Source organism: Elgaria multicarinata, chromosome 3 (genome assembly GCF_023053635.1).
Source record: "Elgaria multicarinata webbii isolate HBS135686 ecotype San Diego chromosome 3, rElgMul1.1.pri, whole genome shotgun sequence".
Classification (NCBI taxonomy): Eukaryota; Metazoa; Chordata; class Lepidosauria; order Squamata; family Anguidae; genus Elgaria; species Elgaria multicarinata.
This window is the reverse complement of record NC_086173.1, coordinates 62,341,787-62,367,888: the sequence shown is the minus strand read 5'-3', so window position 1 is coordinate 62,367,888 and position 26,102 is coordinate 62,341,787. Positions and strand designations below refer to the sequence as shown.

Below are 26,102 nucleotides of genomic sequence, written 5' to 3'. Positions count from 1 at the left end.
AGAGCCATTAGGCTGGCGAGTTCAAGGGATAGGGCTTTCTTAGTGGTGGCCCCAAACCTTTGTAACTCTCTCCCCAGAGAGATACGTAAGCTTCATCACTGTTTGCATTTTAAAAAACAACAACCTGAAGTGCAGTCTGCTTTCGGTGCTTAAAAATTAAAAACACATTCTTGAATGAATAATTAAAAAAATAAAGAAGTTTATGGAAAATAGCCAAGTAAAGGAACCAAGTCATAGACTCTGGAACAAGCCATCACTCTGGGGGCTACTTACCCAGCTCGTCCACAGCATTGACATCAGCATGGCAGGCAATCAGTTCCTCCACCATGCCCTCCACGGCCAGCCTGGCTGCCAGAATGAGTGCAGTCGAACCATCCCCCATTCTGGCATCTAAGTCTGTAGACCGATTTCGGATCAGGATCTGTCAACAGAAGTGGGCCATGAGGTAGGAGCAGAAGCCAAGCACACCATCCAAAGCAGCACAGCAACACTGTGCACAGTTCTGATGTTCTCCATGGGAAGTACAGCCAGGGCTAACTTCCCATAGTGTCCCAAGGGAGAGGATGGATGGATGACACAAGCACAGCTCGGAGGTGGTAACAATCACAGTGAACTTTCACTGAAAACGGGAACCGAGTTACCATTAATGCGAACAAGGCAGAGGATAATGCCTTGGTGGGAAGAATAAAGAACGAGTATTAAAAAGGCTCCAGCGGTCCATCAGGAGAAAAAGGGTGTATTGTGAGGACAAGACTCACCTGGAAGACCCCCTGGGCATCAGCAGTCACAGCAGCATGGAGGGGTGTACGCCCGGTGTTGTCCTGCGCGTTGGTGTCAGCCCCAGCATCCAACAAACGCTTGGCAGCATCTGCACGTGCATATCTGGCAGCCAAGTGCAGCGCCGTCTCCCCGGTGCGGTCTGTCTGGGCACTCAAGTTCGCCCCCTGGCAGATTAGGTCTGAGATGATGTTGGCAGAGGAGTCGTCTGCTTCCTCTTCCTCAGCTATGTCAGTCTCCATGCCACCGCCACAAAAGGAGGCCAACATCAGGGGCGTGAAACCATCTGGAAGGAGACCCCAGCAAGGGATTTTAAAAATGAATCATTGCCCCGCTTCTTCTTTCTTAATATAATATACAGAGAGATTGGAGAAACACATGTTGGGGGCTTGTTGTGTGAGAAAGGAAGTCGCAGACACACTCTGGACATCAGTTGCTGGACTAGGGCTTGGTGTCCCCCCACTCAACACCGCCAACGCCCATTTACCTGGCCCACGGACATTGACATCCATGCAGTCACTATCAAATTCGCCCTGGGGTGGCGTCAGGGCCATAGATGGCGGCATGGGGATGTCTGCTGCCACTAAGTGGTGTTGTGTCCACTGGCGGCAGTCCACGGGGTCTTCGCAGTCTACGGCTGGCTCCTCCACCTGGCAGGGAAGAACGACACAAGCCTACAACTTATCATGGCAAGCCATCCGCCGCGATTCACAGGCTGCATTAAATAGCGTCATTGCTGCTTGCAGTGCCCTTTGCTGAGAAACACCAAATGAGCCAGGCCCGCGTTAGCCCGATAGACAGCCATACAAACAAGTAGTGCCAGGAAAAAGACAGGGAGGGAGGGAAAGGTGAAAGCAGCAGGATAGCTCCAAAGAGGAACTGGAACCCCTTTGCAGCTTCTGTTCTGGAGCCCCAAGAAAAGCAGGCAATACCTTTAGGCGCTTGGCCTCCGGGCACTCTGCTTCCAGCCAGTCTTCTGAGCTGTCCGGTATTAAGCTCTCCCCTTTGCCAATATTTCTGCACGGGAGGAAGATACACCATGAAGGGAGACAGTATTGCAAGACAGACGCTGGGGCAAGTGGTTCACACCGTTCTGCTCTTGCCCACCCACATGTACCCACACCCACACCCACACATACAATTCAAGGGCAAGTTCTACATCAGCTGATTGGAATACTGCCAGCAGGGCAACATGATCACGGAAAGCTGTGACTGACCATCCTATCCTCTGCAGCGGCTTGCCTGGCAGCCAGAGGCCATCAGGAATCCTATGCAAGCAAACACATGGAGTCCTATGCAGGCGAGTGAGCAGGCTGGCAGAACAGATTTCTCCTTTGTTTGCCCACTCTTCCTCCAGAACCAGCACAGAAATGCAGCACAATGGGCTTAAGGAGCACAGTAATGTCCCCTCCTGGGCCAGTCCATTTGGTAGACGTCACATTTATCTACTAGCCTTAAAGGTGTTGGTAATGACGTTTAAAGCCCTAAGCAGCTTGGGACCTCAATGCTTGAAGGAGCGCCTCTCCCTATGTGCCTGCCCAAGACTTGAGATCCGTTGGAGGAGCCCCCCTCCGCATCCCACCAACTGAAGACATACGCTATGGTGGGACATGGGAGAGGGCTTTCTCTGTGGTGGCACCCCGGTTGGGGAATGCCCTCCCCTCGGAGGCCCAACTGGCGCCAACGCTGACTTTATTCCGGCACTAAGTAAAAACATGGCTTTTTAACAAAGCCTTTAATGGTTAAATTCACCAAGCTCGCACATTGTTTTAACTGCTTTTAAATTCTATACTGGTTTTAGCTTGATTCATGGTTTAATTTGTTTTTAGCTGTGTATATTTATTGTTTTATATTGTATAATTTTATCTGTACGCCACCATGAGATCCTAGTGATATAGGGCGGGATACAAATGTTTAAAATAATTAAATAAATAAATAATAAGAGGCTGGTAGCCACACCCGATGCCAAGGAGGGGGCTTCCCCTCCTCCACGGCCCCCATGGAAATACAGGCTGCCAACCTCTTCAGAGGCTGATGTTCTGTTTTTCTGGCAAGTAACATTTGTGAAGGTATTTGCATGTCTCTGCTACTGGGATTGGGGATTTGCTGTGGGTGAATGAGAGCTCCTTACTTCATGCCCAGTGCATCCTGACCCACAGGCTCACGCCGATTCTTGTTGCTGCTCTCTTTCTTCAGGCTGAAGCCTTCAGGAAACCAGAGGGTGCTGTGCTCTCTTTTGCGCCGTGCCACCAACACACCCAGCACCAGGATCACCAGGAGAATCAGGGCTGCTACCACTAGCAATGGCACCAGCTTGAGCGAGTCTGGCTCTTCAACGATCCTTTCACCTGCAGAAGCAATGCCACTGGATAAGGAGGCTTCTCAGTAACTTGTTAGAGATGCCGAATGGGAAAAGGAAAACAGAACAAAGCCAAAACAAACGAAGCCAACCCAGGCAAAATCTGCTTCCATCAAGTCCTACCCCCACCCCCACATCAAGTGCCCACCCTCCTCCACCACCACAGAAGGAGCCTCACCTTTCACAGCCTTGAGGGGGTATGGGAACTCTAGGCGCTCTACAGCTGACAAGGCAGCAAGGTAGTCAGCAGCACTTTCTGCATCGGGGAAGCACTTGTCGGAGGCTTGGTAACAGAGACGGTTATCAATCTCAAGAGTCACCTGAGACCTGGAAAAAGTGATGGGTGTTACAAGGGCCAAGAGCTCCTCCTGCAGCCTCGCGCATCATTCTAGGGCAAGGCAAGTCTCTAAAAAGAGTCCCATTCCCCATCCATCCTTCAGTGTCGAAAAAGGCTTGGCTTCTTTCATGTGATCTTAGTAGAGGCATTTCTAAGGGCACGTTATGGAGGAGATCACCATTAGTGCCAGATGTATCAATGGATGAAAAGAGCTCCAAGGCATTTGTGAGGGATGATCTTCCTTTCCTAAAGGCATGCCTGCTCTCCCATAACGCATGTCGTGTTTCTCAGAAAACTCCTGCTTTCGATGGGAGGCAAATGACGAGGCTTGCTAAGTAATCTACGAAGTTTTTATTAAGTAACAAACCAAACATCTCTTCTACCTGAAGAGAGTCTAACCTCTTGGAAATGTCCCCCTAGGCAAAACTATGCAAACTAAGCAAGACAATTGTCTGCTCAAGAAGAATAGGAAACCACTTCCCAAATGTCCATAACTCAGGGAGCCTGGTGCAGAGGCAGTTTCTGGTGTAATCGAACCAACTTTCTCATGTTTTCCTTCCACGCCCTGCGTTTGAGCTTCCGACAGACCCTAGCATCAGCTAGCTTGTCGGGACACTCACCTCCGGAAGACCCCTCACTTCCCACTGAGTTTGTAGGATTTGACCTTGAGGAGATAAGCTCTGGAGAGGGCTGACTCCCAGCTGGAGAATCGCCCGTGAGAGCTTCCTCCCCCACTGGTACAGGCTAGCTGGTGTCTAGGGCTGCATCTTCTAGTTCTGAATCTGATTCTGATTGATTACCTGAAACATCTTCTCCCAAGACAGGGGCAGTAGAGTTAGACATGACAACACATTGCATACAGAGTTACAGGCAAATGGGATCAATCTATTTTCTTGGGATCAGTCTCCGGCTTCCAGTGATCCAGCACCACCTCAACAACTTGCTTTTTGAGTTCATAGTTTTTTAAAAGGCCGCATTAGCTGCCTTCCAGTAATTTGGCAAACAAGGCAATTACTCATCAGGGTCATTGCTTGAGTAATATTTTATTGGAGTTTCTTATAAAAAAAATGCTTGGATGAATCCCCATCTGGTTATGCCAATTTATCACTGTAAAATCCAATATTTGCTTATAAAACTTCTTCTGGACACTTTGATTTGCAGTATTTTCTCAGGATTGTTTGATGTGTAGCTCAGGTCCAGGGCCATTTTGCTGCCTGATACAGACAAGATGGCGGATTTCCCCCCATTCCATGTATAGAAGCAGAACAGGCTGGTGAGCAACTTCCTCTGCATCTGAGGGCAGCAAGTTTGCTTAGGGGGTGCAGGGCAAACACAGCTATGCCCTCCAGCATCTCATCACCACTCCCTGCCCCGCAACATCTGCCACCTGAGATAGCTGCCTCATTCTGCCAAATGGAAGGGCCGGCCCTGTTCAATGCAGTACTTTCACAAGGACCTTTTTTGTGTGAAGTAAGTTGGGGAAATAGTTTCACTGAACTGCCTCTCCCTACCATTTTAGCCCTTCATAGACAATGAACACCAAGCCCAGTATCCTATGAAGCAATAGTTCATTTATCCAGTTTCCCAAATCCCTCTCTTCCCTTTGGCTCCTCATTATGACTCACCCAATAATCTCCCGGCCAAGTTCCCTGCGTTTTCGACCGCCAGACCCATAATATGGCTTGATCAAATAGTTGCCATTTTCATCGAGGCGGAAGCGCAGGGAGGTTCGCAAAATGGCGCTCAGCTTCTGCAGGAAGATGGTGCTTGTGCGGAGCAGCTCATCAGGGTGTAGCAGCACAGTGATGACCAAAACACCACTCGCTAAGTGTTCGGGCACTTCCCGGGCACAATCCAGCCCATCCCAGCCACATTCTTCATTGTTACAGCCCTGGTCACAGCGCCCGTCGGCAAAGTGATCCGAGCAGTATTTTTCATAAACGGGGCTGTGGAAGGTGGAGATGAAACGGTATGAACTTTTGCCAAAACAGATCTTACACCAACCCAGAATACAGCTTACTTGTGCGCTCCTGGTGCCTGATGGGGAAGGATCACAAAACACTGTGGTTCTCCGGAGGATTCCCTCTATATACAGTACCCACAACTAGCACAGAGACTTGAGCGGAACATGGGGACCCTCAGAAATGCCTAGTTCTCTGGGGTTAGGAAATAAGTAGGGCCCCAAAGGCTTGTGCACAGCATCCCTGCATCAAATATAAGACCTCCCATTTGGTTAACCTGGGGTGGAACCCGGCATTCCCTTGACATCAGTGGACTCTGGTATAATATACACAACTCGAGGCTTCCCCTGCTCGAGAGGCAATGGCAGCACTCACTTGCAGGTGCGCTCGCGGCTCTTGCAGTCAAAGTTATCGTAGAGGCACTCAACGGTGTTGCACAGCTCGTCACACTGGCTGTTGTTGAAGTACTGCCAGCACTCGGGTCTCTTGCACTGCTTCCAGGGGTCATCCACCAACAGGGAGCAGTCGCCCCCGTCCCAGTGACAGGCTGGGCTGTTGCACATCTTGTCGCAGTAGTTATCCTTCGCCTTTGCAGCACACTCCTCCAGCGGGCAACGCGGCTCCGGGGGCTGAGGGCGCGGGTTCTGGCAGAGAAGGCCGGAGAAGTCACCCATGCAAAGGCACTGGAAGTAAGGCGGGGTGGCAACCTCATGGCAGGCACCCCCGTTGTGGCAGGGCATGCTTGCGCAGCTGCTGTTGGCACGCAGGCGGCAGTCAGGCCCAGCCCACCCGTGCAAGCAGTAACAGCGGGCCCCCAACACTGAGGTCCGGCAGGTGCCACTGTTAAAGCAGAAGAGCTCCCGGCAGGAGAGCACGCTGCGCTCACAGTTGAGGCCCGAATAGCTCTGGAAAGGGACAAGAAGAGGAGTTAGTAGAGGAAAGCCAGGCAAACCCAGAAAACCCTCCAATTGCTAGCCTAGCAAACAGAAAGCCTTTGGCAGTCTGTCTGTCTGTCTTGTCTGTCTGTCTGTCTGTCTGTCTGTCTCTCTCTCTCTCACACACACACACCTTGAAACCCTCACCCTGGGAAGAAAATCCTTCACCTTATCACGGATCCCTATCACCCTAAAGAATGACCTTTTGATACCCCTAGTCCTCCAGGACCAGGCTCACCAGGGCAACCTCCCCTCTTGCATTAGAACTCTGCACCTCTTGCTACGGTGCTGCACCTCGCTTCTCTTCACTTCAGGAATCATAGCCAGCTCCGAAGTGAGACAAGATCATGCCACAAAACTGTTTCCCACCACTCCCCAAATGGAAATAAAATTCCTTCCCACAGTAAGCTTTCCACCGGAGGACATTTCACTCTCTACCAAAAATCTCAATGGAAAAAAAGATCTTTCTCAGCAGGTGCTGAAATTCACTCCTACCACAGCTTCAACATCTCCACCTTACCGTTCCCTCACTTTAGCCCTCCCAGCCACTGCCATCGTCTCCCTAATGTTTTCAGCCTCTTGCAACATGTGTGCGCAGGAGATGCACCTGCCCTTCTGGTGCACAGCTATGGCCTGGGCCACTTACCCGGGGGCAATGGCAGGTATACCCTAGAGGCAGGTTTACCGCCAGCTTGCACTGCCCGCCGTTCTGGCAAGGCTGAGACTCACACGCATTCACAATATTCTTGCAGTGACGGCCTGTGGAGGAAGGAGGGGGGAAAAAGAGTATCACCAGTGGAGTCTTGTCCATAATCCCACGCACACTCCAGCGGAGGAAAGCCAAGAACACCATCACTATACCATATTTGGCCTTGCACTGTAATACCAGCTCCTGGAACTGGCTTTCCCCCCACCCCCTTCACATCAATGGTCAACAAGGCCTTCACTCCCTGCTCTTGCACCCATTTGTCCCCCAACGAGGTCCGGAAGACATACACATTCCGTGAGGCTCCGCTCACAAAGGCACACTTAGCAGTTTAGCCAGATCCTCAGGCAACCATAGCCTGCACTTGACCCCTAACAATGTTTATGTGGGACGCCAGTTATTGTCTCCTATTGTGACATTGCAATGGACTCAAAACGTTGCAGGTGTGTAACAATTTATAACCTCAGGGAAACAGCTGCTGTAACATAGGGGTGGGCAACTTGTGGCTCTCTAGATGCTTGAGTCTACAACTCCTATCATCCTTCACCACTGGCTATGTTGGCTGGGACTGAAGGGGTCATAGGCCAAAAAACCTGGAGAGCCACCCCTGACCTATTTTCATACTACACAACTGTAAGATATTACAGCTGTACTTCAGTTATACTACGATGGTAAGATACTACAGCACAAACGGTCGTAGAAATGCCCCAGAGAGCAAAGAATCTTAAGCATCCAGCGTGAAAAGTACACCAGGATATCAGAGAACATTGGGAGGGTTTTTTGTTTTTGCTATCGACCGGCATTATTGAGGAGAGATGGAGCAAGAAGAAGAGCAAATCAACCACACGGGACTTGCAACACAGCAAAGAAACAATTGTTTACAGCACAACTTTGGCTGGGATGCGATGGCTTGTCATGGAGAACACCAGCGCCATATAACAATTCATGGGAATTCAGAGAACCTAGCTAGCAAATGCACAAGCTTTTTACTCCTCTCCTGCTATTGTACTGAAGTCAAATTGCCATGTAAAAAAACTTTTTCTTTTTGTTTCATCACGTCTGTGAGCTTCTGTGCTGGCCTACGGGTTTGACTCAGCCTGCTGCTGCAACAGGGCAGTTCTAGAGAAACCAGAACCTCCATCATGGCTCTCTCAACGGAAGACCTGTCTGCTCATTTTGTAATTTCTGAAGCTGGCGGCCTCCCAAGAAATCATGGGGTTGTGATCTAAAACTAAGCCAGATGTAGAAAGAGGTGTAAGTAGGCCTATAGCCTAAAAGGAACTGCCTAGAATATTCCTCACACAGTTTCTCCATGATTTAGCACAACTTCCAAACTTCTTCCAGCCCACCATTCTTTACTTTCGCCTGGTTCTCCTACCCACCACTCTAGCTCTGCGCACACACATGTCACGTTAACCTCGCTTGCACTCTCACTCACCCGTGTAGCCTGGCTTGCAAATGCACTGGTAGTCGCTGGCTTCCTGAACACAGTCAAGGGTGTTGCGCAGGTGGCAATGGTTGGACTGGCACTCATTTATGTCCCCCTCGCATCGTTCACCTGTGAAGCCTGGTGGGCAGTTGCATCGGTAGCTACCTACTCTGTCCACACATGTCCCATTGTTGAGGCATTTGGGGACACGGCTGTTAGGATTCATGGCACAATCATCCTCGTTTATTTCACACAAGACACCTAGAGAGAGAACAACAAGCCATCACACCAAATATCCCAACAGATGGAAGCCCAAACTTCCTCCTCCCATCCCTGGAACTGCAACTGTAGAGCGATAAGAACTCGTCACCCACCTTTGATGGTGCTCTACAGTGGGCTAGAGTTTTCCTTCTAGGGCAGGGATGGGCAACCTTGTGGCCCTCCAGATGTGTTGGGCTACCACTCTTATCATAAGAACATAAGAAGTGTCATGCTGGACCAGACCATGGGTCCATCTAATCCAGCACTCTGTTCACACAGTGGCCAACCAGCTGTCAGCCAGGAATCAACAAAGCAGAACACGATGCAACAGTACCCTCCCACCCATGTTCACCAGCAACTGGCACATATAGGCTTACTGCCTCAGCTATCCATCAGGACTAGTAGCCATTGATAGTCTTCTCCTCCAGGAATTTATCCAACCTCCTTTTAAAGCCATCCAGATTGGTGGCCATCACCACATCTTGTGGTAGTGAATTCCATAGTTTAATTATGCGTTGTGTGAAGAAGTATTTCCTTTTATTTGTCCTGAATCTCCCACCAATCAGCTTCATGGGATGACCCCGGATTCTAGTATTATGGGAGAGGGAGAAAAATGTCTCCCAATCCACATTCTCCACACCATGCATGATTTTGTACACCTCTATCACATCTCCCCTTAGCCTCCTTTTTTCCAAGCTAAACAATCCCAGCTGTTGTAACCTTCCCTCCTAGGGCATCTGCTCCAGCCCATGCTGGCTGGGGCTGGAGCCAAACAACATTTGGAGGGTCACAGTTTGCCCACCCTTGCCCTAGAGGGACCAACCCTGAGGTTTTCCTCTTTCAAAACTGCCCTGGGAAAACTCAGAGCCCATATTCTCCATCCTGTGCCCTAAAGAGGAATCCAGAGCTCCTCCTCACATTGTTCAAGTAACAAATCTAATTCAAAACCTAAAGCTCTTTCCCCTTCTTCTTGTACTTTCCTGCTAATAAGGACAGCAAAGATTTGCCTACCCCAAGAGCGAGCACTTACCTAGAGTTCCTGGTGGACAGGAACAAATGTAGCGACCAATGAGGTCGATGCAAGTCCCTCCATTCTGGCAGGGGTTTGACTGACACTCTTCAATATCATACTCACAGTTCTCCCCATGAAAGCCTAGTGGACACTGGAGAGAGAAAGAAAAACAAACAAAACAGGACTGGGATGAGCAATAAACCGTCAGTAGGGTTCAAATTCAGATCCTTTATAAGGGTTTCTATTCTTGTTCCTACTAGAAAATTGTACTATTCTTAATTTTTATTAATTTATTATTTATTATTACATTTATATCCCTCCTTTTTCCTCTTGCAAGGTTCCCAAGGTGGCTTACATGGTGGTCCTCCTCCTCTCCATTTATCCTCACAACAACCCTGCGAGATAGGTTAGTCTGAGAGTCAGTGACTGGCCCAAAGCCACCTTGTGAGCTTCATGGCCGAATGGGGATTAGAACCCGGATCTCCTGAGTCCCAGTCTAACACTACACCAACAGGCTCTTCTTAACACTTGAAATCAGGTAAAAATAATACTATTTCATAAGGAAAGGAAATAGCCTTCAAGAGTCAAGTCTTATCATTCCTTTTCTTTGATAAATCAAGATTAGCAAACCTTAATGGAACTTTTAGCAAACAGGTTTGATCAAATTATGCCAAGATATATACACATACAGATTACTCTACCTGTATAAAAAGGAAGGAGACTAGAAGGCAGCATAGAATAAAAATTAAATTTACTTAAAAATACAGATCATATCCATCAATTGCCTTATTATTTGCCAAAAATGAGCAAATTGATATTTTTGAAAGGTGGGAATGATGCCTCCATTTTGGCAAGGATTTTAAAAACCCATCTCTCTCTCTATGGTGTGATTTTTTTATTAGCAGATAAGAATTAGCAAGAACTATAAGGTATTTTTAAAAAATAAAAAATAAAAGGATTTCAGCTGGGGAGAATCAGAATAAAACAAAAATTAATGTAGGTTCTTGCCATCAATCCATTAAAATCTATGGAAACATTATTTCACTTAACAAAATGTGTGCTATACTTTCAGTTGATAAGATAAAGAGGAATCAATTAGACTTATTAGGAATTCATATCAACATAGAAGCAGTTTATAAGAGCCTTTTAAAATTGTAAGATACTGTGCAATATAAAGTCAATTAGGTATGCAAGGACTGCTTTAACAATTCATAAAATCATATGAATGAAACACAGCACCAACAAATCAAGACTTGACATTTAATGTGCACGAACAGGAAGCCTTTAAGTTCACATTTTGGTTAACCGTGATTTGTCATGTCATCAGTCACACAAAAAAACATGGTTAACGCTAACTATGGTGAATTTCAAATACTCCAGATTCAAGCCATGCTTTCAGAAGCTGGCTAGCTGAAACTAACATAGTGAATTATTCCTGGTTTAGACAGCACAGGAAGCCACAGTTAACTAAAATCGGAAAGAAAAGCTTCCAGCTTTTGGCTGTGTGGGAGAAGAAAAGGAGAGGGAAGACTGTGCAAGCCCAAGGCCCACTGCAGCTCCTTCCTGCTCATACAGACTGTGCATTTTCTATAAAAGAATGAAAATCAAAGAGTCACTTCTGTTTCTTATGTTGCAAGCTGCTCTGAAGCAGCTCAATAGAGCAATAGTTTCACACAGCAGAGATTAATACTAATCCTTTTGATTACCTTTACCATGGTTTAAGAAGGAAGTGTATTAAAAAAATCCTGCCTCAAATCCTTCAGATATGGGATATAAAGTTATTTATGAGATATACAACCTATTATTTAATTTGGGTAGGGCGCCAGGAGAATTTGTAATATGGAAACATGTATTTAGATGTAAAGATCCAAGAGAGGATGATGTAATGAAGAACACTGGCATCTGTTGTGAACCGCCCAGAGAGCTTCGGCTATTGGGCAGTATAGAAATGTAATAAATAAATAAATAAAAAATAAAAACGGGTGTCAATAGCCCCATTCTGCCAATACTTGCATTTAGAACACCTTTTATATCACACATTCAGGGGTGTATTGCATTTGAAAAACGTAGCACAATTCGAAGAACTTTAAGATTTGGAGCTTACTTTCAACGGGGGTCAAAAATCAAGCAGTCATGTTTTACCCTAATTTTAAAAAAATATGTTTAAAAAGGACTAAATGGATATTGGTGAGCAGGGGTCTGGAACTTGTGGCCCTACAGATGTTGAACTTTAACTTCCATCATCTTTTACTGGCCATGCTGTTGATGGGAGTTAAACTCCAACAACATCTGGAGGGCCACAAGGTCCCCATCCCTGGGTTTAACCCTTCATAATTTGAATAGCATGGGTTTTCTAAGAAAGCTAGCAAGCATTTTTTTTAATTCTCAGATTAAGATGTTCCTTCTCTTTTTCTGTTACATCGAATTTAACCAGTTTTATACAAAATGTTCCTTCTTGTTAGTCAAGTCTGTGAGCATTGCATTGTGTATATTAGTTTGACCTAGCCTGGGGCTACAACAGGAACAATTCTAGAGAATTTGAGAAACAATGCAAGGCGTTTTACTGCTGACATGCAACACGGATGTGGCTAAAAACAAAAGTATGTACAGATTTCAAAATGTGTTGTGGAAGGGTAACCAAATAAATCAACCAACCAACCATCAAGAGTTACTAGCAAAGTTAATGAAAGTTGCAACAATGGGACAGCAAACAACTTTAGCGAAGGAACCTCACCAGATTAAAATTTGGGGGTGGGGGAATAATTTTTTCAGGGGTTCCTTTGCTCGTATTAAATTATTGGAAAAATACATTGTAGTTTTGGGTCAGTTTTTCTTTCTTCCTTCCTTTTTTTGTGGCCATCCTGCATGCTGAAACTTAATAATAAAACAGGTGTCCCACACCTCCTCATGGAAGTTCATCCAGTCCCAGAGTTCTGAAGAGAAGCCAGGAGCCCTGGCTACTGTGTGCAAATTCTCCCTCACCTCACAGATGTAGCCTCCCACAAAACTGCGACAGGTGCCCCCATTCTGGCACAGGCTGTGTTGGCAGTGGTTGACTTCGCTCTCACAGTAGCTGCCAGTGTAGCTTTTCTTGCAAATACAGTAGTGAGTATTGCCAGCATCCACACAACGTCCACCGTAATGACACACTTGCTCCTTGGTCACACCTGTCCCACGGAAAAGAGAATTACACACTGCATGTCGGCCACATTTGCTCCACGCCCTCTTCCAATGGAGGCTTAGACAAAGACGCCAAGAAAAAGTTCCTACAGTCAAGTCAGTAAATGGAATAGAAGCCTAATGCCTTGCTCCACGCCTTTGTACAAAGCACTAGAATTCATTCCCTCCCCCACAACTCAAAGGAAACTTTTTTGGGAAGGAACAAGCTATCCCAGCGTTTCCAAGGTCAGATTATAATTGTCATTTGTATTTAAAGGGCCTCTTTATAGTTCTCATGAGTGCCATTTGATGGAAAGTTTAATAGGTAAAATAAAATGGAAGCAGGTGGTCAAAAAAAAAAAAAGAATAAGGTGCTATATACTCTGACACCACACTAGGACCGTGGAATCCAAACCACCTCTGCGTTGCCTCCAGTTCCCTCTTGTATTACACCATTTTGAAAGTGGCATTATAAACACTGCCTCAAATACAACATTGCTACTTCTGCTAATGCCTGAACCCAGTACTCGATCAAGTCATATTTGCAGCTCCTGTTTTGTTCTTAAGGAAGCCCAGGATATTTAACTTCATAGGTTGCAAATATTTCCCTGGAAACAGAAGTCAGAACTATTGATTGGAGCCCCAGCATCACTGAAGGGAAGTGACACAGATCTGTGCCAACTCTGAAAGTCCTGAACAGCTGATGATGTTGTGGAGACTGGATGGATAAGCAGGTGCCTTCAGGCTCACTGCTCAGGCACTTTTGTTGAGAATTCTGGCAAGCAGGATGAATGAGCAAGGGACAACCTCCTCTTAAAGTAGGAAGGAGGTCCTGGATTGCCCTAGCCCTGGAGCAGAAGGCCCACTTACCTCGGTTCCTGGCCACCACTTCACAAGAAACGTTGGGGATGTCACAGTAACGACCAGTCCAGCCTCCTGGACAATCACAGGATAAGCTGGTGCCCATTTGCACACAACTGCCACCATTCTGGCAGGGGGAGCGACTGCATAGATCCAGTAAGGTCTGGAGGGGGCAGAACAAATCAAGAGTGGGTGGCAAGATGAAACATGGGCACCTTCCCACTCCATCCCCACTGGGTGCCTCTGTGCTGTATCTTCCCTGTTGGCCCACCAGAAAGGCCTTTGCATTTATATATTTACTTATTGGGGCAAGTGCCATATCCAACCCTTCTGGCCCTTCAACTGTAGCTTGGGGCAGATTACCTGGCACTGAGGACCTGTGTAGCCCTGGGGACAGGCACAGCGGTAGGACTGCACACCATCCTGGCACACACCACCATTGAGGCAGGGCTGTGACTGGCACTCATCAATTTTATGCTGGCAGTGGGAGCCCGTGAAACCAGCATGGCAGCGGCACGTGTACGAATTCACACCATCCAAGCAAGTTCCTCCATTGAAGCAGGAGCTGCCAAAACAGAGACAAAGAAGGGAGCAATGAGACCATCTGGCCTGAATGTCCCTTAGCAGAGGTTGGGTTGATCCCTCTAGGCTAAGCATGCCTACTTGCATCTCTGACCAACAGTATCTTTCACACGGCTTTCCACTTTAGGTGAAAGATGGGGGATGAACCTCTCCCCACCTCCATCTAGAAAGTCCACAAATGGGCCCAGTGGTTAATGCCCCTTCTTGTGCAACATCTGGATATTATTTCCAACTATACTGTGTTTGCCTGAAACTGACAACTGGTGGAACTTTTATCCTCACAATGACAACCCTGTGATGTACAACAACCCTGTGAGAGCCACTATGGTGTAGTGGCTAGAGTGTTGGACTGGGAGTCAGGAGATCCAGGTTCTAGTCCCCACTCAGCCATGGAAACCCACTGGGTAACTTTGGGCCAGTCACAGACTCTCAGCCCAACCTACCTCACAGGGTTGTTGTTGTGAGGATAAAATGGAGAGGAGGAGGATTATGTACGCCACCTTGGGTTCCTTGGAGGAAAAAGGCAGGATATAAATGCAATAAATAAATAAAATAAAATAAAACTTCAGATATAGCTCTTGGTACCCTTGACTATCCAATGCTTCCTTCAGACTCGGGCTGTGTTCCCACCGACAGCTCATTCACAGTTTTCACTGACAGAGTGATTAAAAGCAAGGAGGAGCCACGAGTACAGAATCCTCTTTTGAAGAAGACCATATATATATATTCCTGAACCACTTCTCCATTTGAACATTCTTGGAACAGAGTCTACTCCACTCATTGTCATGGTGCTCTGTCTCCTATAATGAGAACTTTTAAAGACAACGTAAAAGTCCAAAGTAAAAGTAGAGGAGAGAACTGCCAAATATCTTCAGATGACTTCACTAAAAACAATATTCCATACAGGAGAAAGCGGGGAACACACTCCAGTTTTCAAAGTATATTAAATTAGAAAAGTAAGGCAACTCTTCTGAATAGCCCTCACCATCATGCCATTTGGCTTTGGGCATACAAATGGAGCCCCAGAGTCCATACTGCAAACTGTGCCCACCAAGCAATCCAAATTATGAGATTAGACAAGGAGGAAGACAATGGCCTGGTTCAGACAACACGCTAAACCATGCTGCTTAACCACAAAATGGTTAAGGGAATGCATGCATTCCCTAAACCATTTTGTGGTTAAGCAGCATAGTTTAGCGTGTTGTCTGAACCAGGCCACTGTCCCTCATGGCAACAAACCTGTCAGTGCAGTCCTGCACATTGTGCTCGCAGTGTAGGCCAGCCCAGCCTGGTGCGCAAGTGCAAGTGTAGCTGTTGACGTAGTCTGTGCAGGTAGCCCCATTGCGGCAGGGGTTGCTCAGGCACTCATTGGTCTCAGTTGTACATCGCACGCCCATAAAGCCCGGCAGGCAGGTACACGTGAAGGAGCTGATGGCATCCTGGCAAGAGCCGCCGTTCAGGCAAGGATCTGTCGGCAGGGAAGGTCATATTCAAAAGGGTATGGGTAAACTCTCAAGCCACTTACAAGGAACTCCTAATACAGAAAGGCAAGCTTCCTGTATGAAAACAAAACTAGGACATTCTACCTCAGCACTGAGAATGCAGTACAGAAGAGGGGAGGCGTATTTAAACGTCATTCAAATTAACAGGCTCTAACGTTACAGCCAAATAGTTTAGTCCCAATAAGATGTACGTCTGCCTAACTTACCTTCCATTTCAATCCCCTCAACAACTTACCCTATCTTACAATCAATCTACTCCTACCAAAAAAAAGTCCAAATTCGCAAAAGTAGCATAAGTGGGACCTGCAACAATATGAGATGGTTTGCACGTAAAACTAGCGATGGGCAATGTGTGGCCCTCTGGATATTGTTGGACTGCAATTCCCATCAGCTCTAACTAGGATAGACAGTGGTGAAGGATCATGGCTGTTGCAGTTCAACAAGATCTGGAGGTCCCTAAATTACACAATCCTGCACTAAATCGTAGTTTAGCAGTGCATGGAGAAGCCTACACATGCCAAAGTAGTAGGCTCACACTCTCCCTGCTTCTCCTCCCACATTGCCAAGAGGAGAATTTTGGCAGAATTTAGTCTCATTTTTAAAGAATCCCGTCCTAGTATTACATATGATCCTGGTTTAAAACGAACTCTAGTCAGTTGCTAAACAAGCTAGCTTCAAACCATGAGTTCAGACACTGGTTTATTTAACTAACTAGAGATCGTTTTAAAACAGAATCCATGATTCGAGTGTAACACTAAGCCAGGAGTCTTTAAAAGGAGCTCCTTGGCTGTGTGGGAGGAGAGGGGAGGGGGAGTGCCTGAGCCCGATGCTTTGCTTGTATTCAAACTCACGCATGCAACACTAAACTATGGTTTAGAGTTACATGTGAATCAGCCAATTCTTGCAGTATGGGAGTGCCCCTCTTCAGTGCCCCAACCAATCAGCCATGCCTTCTTCCAAGATACTCTATTCCATTCCACCACCACCACTGTTGTGTTTCCCCACCATGTCAGTCAGTATCCCAGGGCTAATGAGCATGCATCGTCCTGACTAGATTTTTTGGGTGGGGTGGGGTGGGGTGGGGGGGAGAAGAGGTGGGTTTGCACTCTCTAAAAAAAGGATGTGCTTCCCCAAGCATGCCTCCCTCTTGTGTGAGTAGTGCTGTTTTGGCTACCTAAGGACTGGCACTTGGATAATTGTGACTATTCTTAATATATATGATACACTAGTGACCATACCCAGCTTCACACAGGTTGGAATAGCCCCTTAGTTTGATACGACAACGCCTTCAAGAAAACTTACGCAGCTGTCAAGAGTTGGACAAATTGCGGCTGCCCTGTTTGAGCGAATCACAACTACTGCACTCTGGGTACGACAACTCTCTTGGTGTACCCCTAGAGCCCTTGAGAGAGGGGGCTTCCCACTCCATTTTCCAGGGGAGGGGAGCCTGCTCCAAGGGGGAGTAGTCCCTTGGACTACTCCCCCTTGGCTTCAAACCATGCTGACTAAAAGGCAATGAGCTGGCCAGGGGAGTCTGCTGCCTAGTGACTGAAGATGGTACTGCAGGCTTCAAGCACATGGACGCATTTAAATTAACGAAAGACAACAACATGCACACCCCTGGGGTCCTCTTAGAATTCACGCCGAGTTTCAGGCATCTACGTTTCAGGGTCTTGGAGCTACTGTGCTGGCAGAGAGACAGCAGACACACACCATCTTGTATTATAAATATGACGCCACACAGATTATGCTTAAGCTAACGCAAGCATATTTGCATACAATATCACCATTTAATTTCCCCCCAAATGTTAATTTTCTATTGCAACAAAGTAAGAACAAGCCATACTATACAGCCAAAATACAAGGAACAATTGTTTGCATTAACGTAAGATTTAGAAGCCAGCTTGGAGAGGCAGATTTCGCCTCTTCTTACAGACCTCTCTGCCTAATTCCTAATTCTTTACTAGGTTCCCCATCCCATTCATTGCAGCACAATGCTCCTTCCTGGAACTTCCACCCAGTTCTCCTTGCCACACTATCTCAACAAAGCAGTCCGCAGGGACTTGTTCTCAGCCGCTTTCCTGCTGCCCCATGTGCTCAATGAACTCACTGGGTGTGCAGTCATCAATATCCATCTCGCAGTTGGTGCCCGTGTAGCCAGGACGGCAGGTACATCTATAACTGCCAAGCAGATTGGTGCAGGCGCCCCTGTTGCGACATGGGTTCCTGTCACATTCATTAATGTCAATGTGGCATTGCTGCCCTATAGGGATAGGAAAAGACAGTTAGAATATTTTGTTTTCTACGTCTGAAATTTCTTTACTACATTCCCATCCAAAGACATCCAGAGACAGCGAGCAATGCAAACGCAAATTATGGAGGTAAAAATGCCTTGCTATATAATGCCATCATAAAAACGAAAACAAAGATTAAACATAGAAAACAAGGACATATAGACTCATAGGGTCAGACTCCACAATACTCAGAATGGGGCGAGAGGAAAGGAATGCGTAGAATCTTAAATACCTTGCCAGCCCGGTGCACAACCACAGGTGAAGCCCTCATAGTCAGGTGTGTGGTCACAGACGCCATTGTTCTCACATGGGTTGGGGAAGCAAGGGGCCAGCACATTCTCACAGTTCCGGCCTGTGGGGGGGGGGGGGGAGAGAGAGAGAGAGAGAGAGAGAGAGAGAGAGAGAGAGAGAGAGAGAGAGAGGCCATTCATAGTGTTTAGAGTTCTACTGGCCCAGCAGCCAGAATATCAAGAGTTATAATTGTATTTCTTAGACTCAAAGTGAATACAAATGAAGCTCAGAAAACAAATGTCTAGCCACATGGTGATATCAATGGAAATTTTGCTTTGTACAAATGTAATCAACTTAATTCCCTGTCAATCAGTTTGCAGAGCAACGGATGCTAAGTGGTCAATCATACGTGTCTTAAGATCTGCAGAGGAGGCTCCTCTTCATGCCCCTTTGTCAGGTGAAGCTCGTTGTGTAGGAACTAGGCCAAGGGCCTTCTCTGTGGTGGCACCCCATCTCTGCAATACCCTCCCTGATGAAGCTCAACTGATGCCAATCCTGCTATCATTTCAGCACGAAGTCAAAACTTAGTTATTCGCCTGGGCATTTTAGAGTGTCATACTGGCTTACATTTAGTTTGCTCTGCAGTTTGTATGCTTCTGATTTGTTTTTATTGTGGTATTTTATGGCTTTATTGTATTATATTGTGGCATATTTTGAGTGTTTATGCCTCTTTTATTCTACAGTGACAGGTGAGTTCAAAATACTTTGAATACATAACTAAATAAAATAAATCTTTAGTTGCATAAATCAAGATGTCTTGCACTGCTGTTTAGACCACATCTCCAAGCATCCAAACCAGAATATAGTGCTGCTTAAAAAATGTGGGTTCTTTCCACAGCCAGCAGATGCTGTTACAGTTTGAATTGAGGTCTAGATAGCTGTGCAAATGTCACAGGCACCTATTGGATAGTGCCTGCGGCATTACCGATGATGACGAGTGTCTCAGCTCCTTCCCGCCCCCCCCCCCCATTCACGTTGTGACGCTATCAGCCGAACTCAGTTCGCAAAGAGGGAACACACAAGAGCTAAGCTGAGTAAGGGCAACTTCATTAGCTTCTTGCTCTCCTTGTCCTCTTCAATCACATATAGATGATTAACCAATGAATGGCTAAAATGCAGAAGATGAATATGAGCTGTGACCCTCCAACTTCCAATATGATACTCAGTACAAATCAACTATTGCTGATCAATCCTTTCCAGTTACAATCCTGCCAGGGGCAAAACTCCCCAGCCGAGGACGTATTTGCTGTACAGTTCTTTCCAGTGTGGGCTGAAGATCCATTTTTCTATCAAGGATAAGATTTTCCAGCAGATGACCACCTCAGACATCCCTCCCTTGCCCCCCCACTCCCCCACAAGGAGCCCTTCACTCACCAGTGTAGGGCAAGTCACAGAGGCAGGCGTAGCTGGCAATGCCATCAATGCAGGTGCCCTTGTTGAGGCAGGGGCTGGAGGCACAGTCATTTATGTTGTTCTGGCAGTATGTTCCTGCAGGGGAAAAGGTAGAAAAACGTATGTGAGCATGGATGTCTAGGAAAGGGATCTGAAGCGACCACCCAATGTTAGCCTTCATTCAGGACCAGAGGAAAGGAAAAGCTGCCAGGATGCAGGTGGCACAACTGGAATTCTGAAAGGGCTTTGTGGGCACTCTCATAAAATGGCTGCCACGGCTCACCTTACTCATTTATAAAATGGTCGCCACCCTTACCCATTCATAAAATGGCTGCCATGGTGGGCATCACTGGTCACGGAACACCCATTTCCCAGAAACTAAACTGGTGAGACTAAAACAAAAGTAGCTTGACCAAGAGCCTAGGTATAAGGCAGAGGTGGGGCCAGAGCTCCAAAACACAAAACCATTATTTTGAATCCAAATAAAAATGGCGCTGGTGGGAGCACTTCACTTTTCAGCAAGCCAGCCTCCCAGTTTTAAACAATTACTTATTTTTTAAAATATATATATTAAGAAATAAAATAAAAATCAGGAGTGGCAGGGAGCCTGGTGGCACCAGGACAGATGTCTGTGGACACATTCTTGCCCACAGCACCACGTTGGCTTTCCACGCCATTCCCAAATAATGGGTGAGAGCAAAAGAAAGCAGATTGGTGCTTGTAGTAGTACATAGACCAAGACAGCCCAAACTCCAAGCATTACATGGAGGCCCTGATAGCAGGCAGAGTATTATCCAGAAGGCAAACAAGGGGAAAACGCATGTTGTTGGGGCACGTAACATGCTGTAGAGAAAAGCCAGATGGAGGTGACTCTGGTGTGGACCGTCGGGGTAAAAGTATGGGTGATGAAAGCAGGGCAGGGAAGCCAGAGGGAAGCATACCCTGGAAGCCTTCTTTGCACTTGCAGCGATAGCCGTTGACATAGTCGGTGCAGGTGCCGCCATGCTGGCATGGATTGGATTCACACTCATTGCGGTTCACATCACAGTTGGTGCCAGCCCAGCCTGGCTCACACTCACATTGGTACCTGGAAGAAGAGAAAAAGAATGCGGTCAGGATTTCTTGCGCCCTCCAAGGAACTATTAGCCCAGTCCTTTTGAGCAGCCTGGAGGGACTGGCTTAATCCACTCTTGTCTTCACAGAGCTTCAGAGCTACACCGGGAGCAAAGCCTGCCTGCTCCTGACCCCGCAGCTCATTCCAAAGCCATCCCACTGGGATCTGCCTCCGAGGGGCCAGCTCTCACCCGTTGATGTCATCGTGGCATGTGCCATGCACGCAGGGGCTGCTGCTGCACTCGTCCACCTCTGAATAGCAATGTGGATCGTGGAAACCTTCTGGGCAAAGGCAAGAGAAGCCATCTTCGCCATCCACACAGGTGCCGCCGTTCTTGCAAGGGTTGGATGCGCATTCATTAATCTCTACGTTGCACAGGGGACCTAAGTCGGAGGAAAGGTGGCAAGGGTCACTTCTCGCAGCTTTCAGGCCAGTTGGATCAATCCAGCTTTGTCTCCTCTACCAGGTAAGAACGAAATCCAATAGCCAACCCTGAGCAGCACACCCTCAAGTTCTTGCCCTCTACATACAAATCTAGCTGTGGCATTATCTCTTGAGCCAATGTTGCCACTCTTGACCCAACCCCCTCCTCTCCTTTCCCTCCTTGCCTTCCCCTGCGCCCCCTGCCCCCCTCCCCCCGCCTGCAATAACCCCACCCAGCTGTCACCTGTGAAGCCAGGTTTGCAGATGCAGTCGTAACGATTGATGCCGTCACGGCAGTTGCCATAATCACAGGGATTGCTGGCACAGTCATCGAAGTTGATCTCACAGTTGGAACCTTGGGGAGAAAGACAGATCTTAAGTTGCAGGGCGGGGGCAACCCCCATCTTACAGCCTCCCCCCCCCCCCCGGTGAACTGTGGGAAATCCCTTCCTGTTTTGACCAACGGATGTGTGAAGAGTGGGTGGAACAGGTGGGGGTAGAATGAGACGCGTGGAAGGGGAAGTTGTCACAGCTCCCTATGCATCCTCTCTAAACATGCTGCCCGGCAGTGCTGCCGAGGGTGTGCTGTTACCAAATAGTGCTGACAGTTAGAGAGAGAGGTGGGGGGGGGAGCATTCTCTGTGGAGTAAGAAGGAATGTCCTACCTGAGGTCCCTGGCAAGCAGTGGCACAAGTATTTATTGACCAGATCAATGCACTTGCCACCATGCTGACAGGGATTGCTGTGGCACTCATTGATTTGGTTCTCACAGCGGTACCCGGTATAACCAGCTACACATGTGCAGGTGAAGCTGGCAATGCCATCCACACAAGTGCCATGGTGGCAAGGATCCGGCGAGCAGTCATTGATGTTCCTTTCGCACAGAGTACCCTCAAAACCTGCATGGGAGGAGGGAAGGCAGCGTCAGCATGGGTCACAGTAAGTTGGGCACACCGCTCCACGGGAAAGGCTGTCCCCCTGCCCTGCTCCTGTAAGCAACATCGTCCTTCATCAGATGCACAAATTGTGCAAGTTATGGATATGATATATATATGCATGAGTGTACACACTATAACACAATCATAGTTATTTATAGCAAAATGTGCTATAATGCGATAAATAACTATGCTTGTGTTATAGTATGTAGACTCATGCATATATGAAATATCCATAACTTGCCGTTTGTGTCCAAAGTGCTTAAGTTACACTCGATATCCTACAACAGCCTTGCAAGGTAGACCAGTACTAGTTTGCTTAGATGCTATGTAACTGTAATGCATTGCTTAAGCATCCTCAGAGGCCTTTGCAAAGGAGGAGGATAGGGAGTAAATTAGATCTCACTGGCTCCGCCTATTGCGAGCCCTTGGCTCCACCAGCCACTAATGTAAGAAGCTACTATTTCTCTGAAAAGACACATCTAAACGCCCAAATTCAATTGGCCAAACATCTGTCATTTCTTTCCAAAGGTTATTTGTTCTGTATTCCCCTTACTTAAAAGCTCTGCATTCAAGTCTTGAACTTCCCAGATGGATAGCTGTTGCCTCACAAGTACATGGGATATGTATCAGTTTCACAAGATCTCTCCCTCCTTTTAAAATGTTATTTGTTTGGGCAACCGATAAGGGATGCAGCTTCATGTTTATCAAGCAAGTCAGGTAGAACAATTAAGAAACTTGGTAAGAAAGGAGTAACCTCTACCCCTCCTTCTTCCTTGAAGCATGAACTACACACTATTCCGGCTTCCTCCCTCCCTCCCTCGCCACCGCCACCACCACCCCTACTCTAAAAGCAGTTCTGTGCAGGACAACAGTGGGGAATCTTTTCCAGCCCAAGGGCTGAATTCCAATCTGGAAAGGGGGAGGGGGGTGGGGGTGGATTCCATCTGCATGCATAGCCAGAGGCAAAGCAGTAGGCCCCAAATGTGATTATGACTGATTTTAAGCCTACTCAGAAGTAAGCAGGACAAGTTTCTTGCAGTCTGTTAAGAATCCTACTAGCCCCAGTCCCGTGCTCCTTTACTGAGAGGAATGTTAATCCTGTCTAGGATGCAGTGACATGCACTACGCACCATTATGCTTCATACACAGTAAGCTTCTTTGGAAATGTGGCAACCAAACATTCTATATTCATCAAAATAGAACCTCTGCAAGCCTCAGTTTGGTCTTAAACTTCCACAGCTACTTCAGGAACAGGATCCAGGGCTCAACAGCAAAGACAGAAATTAATTGTCCCTCAACCAGGCCCAAGTCCATTTAATACTTGCGCTGAAACCTCAGGCACCATCCCCTGAAAATATGCTTACAGATGAAGGGGCATGGATTGGGGAGAGAATTCATACTACACACAGCCTGAGCTTTCATTTTCTTTCTTTTAAAGGCATACAAGGTTTACCCAAGAAAGGCAGATGCAAAAGAAGATCTGGGGGAAATTTCCCCCTGCTGTGTCAGACTAATATTCTTTGGCCCCATTCAGAAGACATCTTAAACCACGGCTTTAACCATGGTGAATAAAACAAAAAGCCTTATTCACCATGGTTAAAGCCATAGTTTAAGATGTCTTCTGAACACGGCCTGGCTTTCTGGCTTAACCACCATGGTTAAAGCCATGGTTTAAGGTGTCTTCTGAATGGGCCCTTTGTCTAATCATCATCAGCAGTTTCCCCCTGGCTGGAAAAAAACACACCCAGCAGCATCAAAGACAATAAATCATTCCAGTGAGCAATCACCTTCTGTACAACGGCACTCATAGGCATTGGGCCGGTCCACGCACTTGGCACCATTCTGGCACGGTGTGCTGGCACATTCGTCAATGTCAATCTGGCACATGGAGCCTGAGAAGCCTGAACTCAGAAAGAGAAAGGTGTCAATCCAGAAGGACCAATGAAAAGGGAAACATGCACCTATCTATCCCTCCCCCACCCCCGCCCCATTTCACGTGATACATGGGAGGACATCCTGTCTACACACACAGAAACAGCACTTGTGATGCATGGGAATTTTACACTAACGTCTGTATCATATATACAAAGGAGCCAGTAACTGAGTGAGGACCCAGTACTGCCCTGGGAAGACTGGAAGTACTACCCAGATAGCCACTTCTGATTCCCCCCTTAAGTAGGATACGCCTGTTTACTGAGCAATCCCCAGCTATTATAGGGAACAGAAAACTTTGCAGGGATGTCTGGAAAGGGCACTGACTAGGCTGGCACAAGTCAGTGCATGCTAGTTCTCAGGCAAAGCGTCTGAAGTTGGTATGTCGCTAGATCAAGCCCATATAAATGGACAGCTTGGACTGGAAGCTCCAAGCAGAGAAAGGAGAAATAGGTTGCACTGGGGGAAGAAATGCTGCAGGACAGGCCTGCTCAACCATCTGTCAGGGATGCTTTAGGGTGGATTCCTGCATTGAGCAGGGGGTTGGACTCGATGGCCTTGTAGGCCCCTTCCAACTCTGCTATTCTATGATTCTATGATTCTAAGCTCCAGCCCGCTTGCACAGCCCAGCCCTACCACCAGAGGCCTACAGCAAGGGCTCTCAAGGCCTCTCCCCCTCCTCTCCACAGGGGGCTTCGCGGTGTCTGCCCCACATGTAAATTGGGTTCAGGGGCCTGTGCGACAGGCTGGGGGAACAAAGGTGCCATTGTCCCGGCTCCCACACAGCAAGCTATAGGCCTGTCTGTCAATCAACTCTGGAAGCAACTGAATGGAGGACAGGCCCCCCCACCCGCTTGGTAGCAGAAAGGCTGGGCAGGTCCTAGGGAATGAGCTGACCGCACCTCCCTAGGGCTGCACTTGTGTCCCAGACACTGACAAGAAACTCCCCAAAGCGGGCTCCTGGCTCAGCAAGAAGCGACACGAACTGCCCCCAAGTGCAAGGGATGAGAGGAAGCACAAGGGGCAGTGTGAGCTCATGAAGAACTGCAGCACAACTCTACTTTAAGACTAATTCAGCTCACTCAGCTGAGTTCACACAAAGGGCAGGCATTCCCTAATATTAGGAGAGAGAAAAATATGGGGAGAAGGGATAAAAACTAAGCTGGTTACAAAAAAGGACAGATTTTCCCTAGTCTTCTGGAAGTGAGGACAGGGCAGGCTTCTAATATACTCGCATACGCAGAGCACTTTCAAGTGGCCAAGGAAGGAGCCTTGTGGGAAAATGGGTTCATGTTGACCCATAGGATAGATACATGATCTCCAGTGTCAGCAGGGACAAGGACGAAAATGATCCAGCTTCATTCCTCTCCAGGTGAAAGGTGAGAGAGCACCTTGTGGGCAAAAGGACAGGACTTACCTGAGGGACAGGTGCAGCTGAATCCATTGACAATATCTTTGCAGTCACCACCATTGACACAGGGATTACTCTCACACTCATTGATGTTGATCTCACAGTAAGTGCCACTGAAACCTGCAACCCAGAGGAACCATTGATGTTACAAAGCACAGCCTCACCCCACCATCCAGATGCACAGGAGGATGTGCGCTCAGCACACTTGCATACTGCAGCAATGAGTCAAGGGGCCCATCCCATCCTGGCAGGCTCATGCCTAGGAACACTACCTTAAAATATGGGCCAAGGTGTCCCATAGGTTATGGCGCTTCACTTCCAATACAGAGCATTTTTAAAAGCAGTTGCTACCGCTAATGGTTATAAAGACAACCTCTAATAGGCAAAAACAGACAAGTAGACTGTTTTAGAGCTTTGCAAGGATTA

The 26,102-nt window shown here is 47.3% G+C and overlaps 1 protein-coding gene across 3 annotated transcripts in view; it reads right to left on the bottom strand.

The window, feature by feature from the left end:
• The window catches only part of NOTCH3 (notch receptor 3), a 65,986-nt gene that overhangs the window by 3,904 nt on the left and 35,980 nt on the right, over nucleotides 1-26,102 (bottom strand). Inside the window, exons 9-32 of one of the 3 annotated variants that reach the window (XM_063120470.1) lie at nucleotides 25,683-25,796; nucleotides 24,121-24,234; nucleotides 22,061-22,294; nucleotides 21,640-21,750; nucleotides 21,163-21,355; nucleotides 20,800-20,945; nucleotides 19,841-19,954; nucleotides 18,408-18,527; nucleotides 17,992-18,144; nucleotides 15,619-15,847; nucleotides 14,161-14,362; nucleotides 13,807-13,960; nucleotides 12,760-12,944; nucleotides 9,796-9,928; nucleotides 8,514-8,765; nucleotides 7,016-7,128; nucleotides 5,810-6,339; nucleotides 5,099-5,419; nucleotides 3,315-3,463; nucleotides 2,909-3,125; nucleotides 1,710-1,794; nucleotides 1,265-1,451; nucleotides 759-1,063; nucleotides 274-421 (exon numbers count right to left, since the gene is read on the bottom strand). In XM_063120470.1, coding sequence (XP_062976540.1) covers nucleotides 274-421; nucleotides 759-1,063; nucleotides 1,265-1,451; nucleotides 1,710-1,794; nucleotides 2,909-3,125; nucleotides 3,315-3,463; nucleotides 5,099-5,419; nucleotides 5,810-6,339; nucleotides 7,016-7,128; nucleotides 8,514-8,765; nucleotides 9,796-9,928; nucleotides 12,760-12,944; nucleotides 13,807-13,960; nucleotides 14,161-14,362; nucleotides 15,619-15,847; nucleotides 17,992-18,144; nucleotides 18,408-18,527; nucleotides 19,841-19,954; nucleotides 20,800-20,945; nucleotides 21,163-21,355; nucleotides 21,640-21,750; nucleotides 22,061-22,294; nucleotides 24,121-24,234; nucleotides 25,683-25,796 — 4,509 coding nt within the window. The remainder of the gene's footprint in view (nucleotides 1-273; nucleotides 422-758; nucleotides 1,064-1,264; nucleotides 1,452-1,709; nucleotides 1,795-2,908; nucleotides 3,126-3,314; nucleotides 3,464-5,098; nucleotides 5,420-5,809; nucleotides 6,340-7,015; nucleotides 7,129-8,513; nucleotides 8,766-9,795; nucleotides 9,929-12,759; nucleotides 12,945-13,806; nucleotides 13,961-14,160; nucleotides 14,363-15,618; nucleotides 15,848-17,991; nucleotides 18,145-18,407; nucleotides 18,528-19,840; nucleotides 19,955-20,799; nucleotides 20,946-21,162; nucleotides 21,356-21,639; nucleotides 21,751-22,060; nucleotides 22,295-24,120; nucleotides 24,235-25,682; nucleotides 25,797-26,102) is intronic. The other 2 variants (XM_063120471.1, XM_063120472.1) reach the window with 2 other exon arrangements.